The 4,572-nt window shown below is 50.7% G+C and overlaps 1 protein-coding gene across 1 annotated transcript; it reads right to left on the bottom strand.

Moving 5' to 3' along the window:
• LOC149372326 (endothelin-converting enzyme 1-like) lies at nucleotides 1–3,652 on the bottom strand. The gene is made up of 2 exons (XM_089586093.1): nucleotides 3,450–3,652; nucleotides 1–1,921 (listed from the first exon to the last, which is right to left on the bottom strand). Exons 1-2 carry the CDS (start codon nucleotides 3,650–3,652, stop codon nucleotides 1–3), a joined length of 2,124 nt encoding a protein of 707 aa, XP_089442219.1.
• Between the last annotated feature and the right edge of the window lie 920 nt (nucleotides 3,653–4,572).

A 4,572-nucleotide genomic window follows, 5' to 3' on the forward strand; every position in this document is an offset into this window, starting at 1 on the left:
TCACCAAAGGCTGCACTTTTTGGCAGGATTCATGGGGTCTTGCAGCGAGCATGAGAAAGCGTGCGCGAACTCCTCCATGTTCATGAGGGGCATGTTGCAGCGATTTTGGGCTTCCGAGTACTTAGTCCAGCCACCATGTGCCTCGGGATGATCGGCTGTTCCTTCGCAGAAGCTGTGGCAGTACGTGATGAAAAATGTCTGGTCTGGGTTGAATGTGCTCAGCCCGCCCAGTACGTTGGCCACTCTGTCCGACGGCAGAGCTGCCTTGAAGGCAGCGTACGCGTACCGCACCGCACCACTGTCAATGATGTCCTCCTGAATTGTGTTGTTGGTGTAGTTGACAGCGTTCTCGTACTGGTTGCCGTAGCAGGCTGCCTTTGCGTTGTACGATTCGGCAAATTCCTCGCTCCACCACGGCTGCGACTCGCCATTGTTGACTTCGCGACCCTGAGCGTCGAGGCCGTGGAGCAGCTCGTGCGCGATGACCCTTCCCAGACCTGCGTAGATGGTGGACCCTGGGAGGTCCGCGGAGAACAAGGGCCCTTTGGTACTAGCTACGGGAAGGTGTAGCTCGTTGCCATAGACATCGTACTTTACCTGGCTGTCATACAGCTTCTTTATGGCTTCTTCGACTTCGTACTCCCTGGCCGGGAAACCGGCTCGCGGCACGACGCGCACCCAGTTTTCGAGGAAGTCCGCGCCCAAATCGGGGAAGGCGGCCGTGCTCGAGTTTTCGGCCCGGAACCCGATCTCTGGCAGCACAAGGCGAGTCTTTCGCATCTTCTGCATGGCCGTGAGCCTAGTGCTGTTGTCCAGCGTGGGGTTAGTATTGAGTCCTTTGATAATCTCAGTCTTCACGGTGTCTGCAATGTCCACCACTGACCGCACCTCTTCCTTGCTGGTCAGCGACTCCGTCGCGAAGGCCACCATCTGGGGCAGCATCAACTTGGACGCGTACTCCTTGCAGAACCCTCGGGCGTCACTGACGGGGTGGCTACACGCGTCGACGTTCATTTCCAGGCTTTCCTCGAGTGCCCTGAACTCGTGCGTGAAGCAGCTGCCGAAACGAAATATTCTCCACCCCAGGTACAACGCGCCATCTTTCTTGGAGAGTGAGTTGAAGAGCTTCCTGAAGTACTCCGGACTAGTGATAAGCATGGTGTGGTTGTCCAGAAACTTGGAGAGCACAAAGTACTTGCTGAACGTTTCCATCCACACCTCGGGGCCGATTGTTGGCGTCAGTAGGGACAGGTTCTTCAGATGTACTCGCTGCTTTTTCTCCATCACAGCCAGCTCAAAGAGCTCCTCTTCAAACTTGGCTATCGAATCTACAATGCTGCTGTGCTTTAGGCCGCCTCCCATGGCTTTAACCACTTTCTCTAAGTACTTCCTGTAGTTCTCTTTCCTAGTCGGCGAAAACATGAACTTTGATATCTTTGGAGGTTTCAGTGTGAAGTCCCACGCATTCTGCCTCTTTAGAGAGATGCCAAACCGGAAGAAGGCCCCAATGTTGAAGTCAAGCTCCATCCGGACTAGTAGGTCGAACGAGTTCTTTTCGTGGATTTTAAGTTTAGGCCAGGAATAGTTGAACATGTGCATGTAGTGCTTGAGGCTCCGAACGCTCCTTGACCCCGGTGCCATACTGTGGTAGCAGGAGAGATAAAAAGTCAGGAACTTCTGAGCTTCAGTCTGCGACCGAACCGGAATCTTGGGATTGGCTTCGACTTTGTGAAACGATTCTCTCAGGGTATCTGTGACCCACGATGCTCCGAAGGTTCCCTCCGCTGCGGCCATTTGCGTCTGCGCTGCCATGTTGTCCCGCTTCCCAGAGCAGACAAAACGATAGAAGTCCTTGCAAGGAGCCTCCTTGGGGCTCATGGTCTCGTTCAGCTTTGAGCTGAGTTGGTTGCAGGCATGAGATCTGAAATGAATTGGCACGCAAAGAGGTCAAGAATAACGGAACTTAGCTAACAACTTATTCCCGCGTGAAGAAGCTAACGCTCGTAACCCCAGTTGTCAGGCAAGCAATATGTGTTCGATGCTCTTCATAGTGCGAGAAAAAAAGCCCATATCAAAGAGAGGATTAGCCAGGGCTGACCTGGAGGCTAACGAGAAAGCTTGAAATTAAGCTGGGGAAGTGCATGAAGTCATGAGAAGGATAACGGTAGGAAGACGGCAGCAGGGGTATAAAGAAAAAAAACACAACTTAACGACAACCTAGTTGAAATCATGAAGAAAGTGACATGGACGTGGCATTCAACACGAAGAACTATAATAACATGGTCCGTACAGGTGATGCAGCGGATTTTGAGAAGAGGAAAGCTCTGTAGAGATTGGCAGGTAGTCTGGTGGGAGATGATGACAATAGCTTTGAGTGACGCTGTAGTGGAGGGCTTCGGATTAATTTTGACCGCCTTCGGTTATTTAACGTGCACCAATATCGCACAGCACACAGGCATCTTTGCAATTCACCTGCATCGAAATGTGGCCTCCGCGACCTTGGGATCATCAGCCGAACTCCAAAGCCACCGGGCCACTGTGTAGGGTGGTGGGGAGACGAGATTATGCAATGTGCGGGGATCACGGCTGGCACAGGACGTGGATAATTGAAGCAATATAGGAGAGGCATTTGTCCTGCGGTGGACGTAGTTAGCCTGACGATAATGATGAGTCAGGAGTTTAATTTTTCAAAGGCACCGGCGATGCATTGTAACAGCTAAAGGTGCGGGGAGGGGTGGTTATGTCGGTGCGTATAACTTATTTCTGCAATATGTAATTGTGTAACGATCTAGTAAAGTAACAGTCACGTCTGCAATTTTCCCCTGTCTAGGCCGCCGCGGTGGCTCAGTGGTTATGGTGCTCGGCTGCTGACCCAAAAGACGCGGGTTCGATCCCGGCCGCGGCGGTTGAATTTATTTGGAGGAGAAATTCTAAAGGCCCGTGTACTGTGCGATGTCAGTGCACATTAAAGAACCCCAGGTGGTCGAAATTTCCGGAGCCCTCCACTACGGCGTCTCTCATAGCCTTAGTCGCTTTGGGACGTTAAACCCCATAAGCCAAACCAATTTTCCCCTGTGTTTCAGCGGAGGGCTGTGGTCACGCTCTATCTATGAACACACATGACGCAAGCCAACAGTCACCAAAACCAAGGAGCATAGGGGAAGTTTAATTTATTTGTGGTGTTCATTACGTTTGAAGATAATTGATTAGAAAGCAGAAGAAAAAAACCACACGCCGCCAGTGGAATCCGAAAGCACGACCTCCTAATTTCGCGTCCGGCGCTCTACCATCTGAGCTACGGAGACGGCTGTCCATTCTTCTGCTTTCGGGACATTTATTTATGTGCTGAGGGCTTGCGTTCAATCGGATTTGGTGAAAAGTCATTCTGTCTCGCATACTCAGAAGAAAAAAAAATAACTTGAGGCTCCCGAGTGGACGGGTAAGCGCACCTGCATGTTCCGGCGACGTTGATCTGCCTATTGGCGAATCCCATCTCGTCGCTTCCCTTCTTGGATCCGACCGAGGCGACTGATAGGAGCATGAGGACGACGACGCAGGCGCCCACGGCGCCCGCCGTCACGAACACCTTGTTCTTCGTCACTCCGCGCCCTTTCTCCTCCTCGTTGATGACGTTCAACTCGTCGGACATCATCTTTAAGGCGTGACCTGCGATGAGAGAGCTCACCAGCTCAACCTTCTCTCGTTATCTCACTTCTTGCAGGTAATGCAGAGAATCGAGTCCTCATAGAATGGCAGGACGGAGGTCTAGTTCGTCTAGCGGGAACTCTGGCTAGGAGCACCGCAGCGGGGTACGCTATTTATAATGCACAAGAGAGCAAAATCTACGCGAGAAGTGGTTAAGATACATTAGCTTCGCAATCACAAAGTCCCAGCCTTTGTACCCTCAAGAAAACGCTCCTGAAGATTAAATGGTTTGGAGATTCACGTTGTAGTTCGTTATTTGGAAATTTACTCTGCATCAGTGTTGTGATCCTGTAATTATGAAAGTAATTAAAAGTCTAAGGTGTCATTATTAGAATTAGGCTACTCGTCTTTTACAAACTCGTCTTTTCATTTCGGCGTATTAAGTGCCTTAGCTTATGGTGGGTGGCGCAGGTTGCACCCAGTCGGCATTTGTCCATCCACATCATGGATAAGAGAGAGAGAGAGAAATGGACGGAAAGGCAGGGAGGTTAACCAGGCGATGCCCAGTAGGCTACCTTACACTTAGGGAGGGGAACAATGGGGATAAAAGGAAAAAAAGCGGCAATGAAATGAGTTTTTCAAGTGTCCATCGGCCACTATGTCAAGGGGACAGAGGGCGCGCACTAAAAACAAATATTATAGACGGGAGTACAACCCCGAGTCCTTTAAGAATCTTAGGTGTGCTTTCACCACTTTCCGTTGTGAGGAAGGTTGTGTCCAAGGCTCCAGAACAATGGACTCTGTTAGAGGACGCGAGTCCAAGCGGTACAGAGTAGCAATCAGGAAACCGCGCTTTCGCTCAAAACGTTCGATCGAGCAGCATCGGCTCACGATAAAAATAAACAATGATAAAAATAGACAGAAAGG

The sequence above is a fragment of the Amblyomma mixtum genome, chromosome 1, assembly GCF_055824585.1.
Source record: "Amblyomma mixtum isolate Tamu chromosome 1, ASM5582458v1, whole genome shotgun sequence".
Taxonomy (NCBI): Eukaryota; Metazoa; Arthropoda; class Arachnida; order Ixodida; family Ixodidae; genus Amblyomma; species Amblyomma mixtum.

Bases quoted from the DNA above. Each gene is read 5' to 3' on its own strand.
- LOC149372326 (XM_089586093.1), bottom strand. From the start codon at position 3,652: ATGATGTCCGACGAGTTGAACGTCATCAACGAGGAGGAGAAAGGGCGC. The intron at 1,922-3,449 runs GTGCGCTTACCC...AATTCATTTCAG, and splicing joins AACGTCGCCGGAACATGCAG to ATCTCATGCCTGCAACCAAC.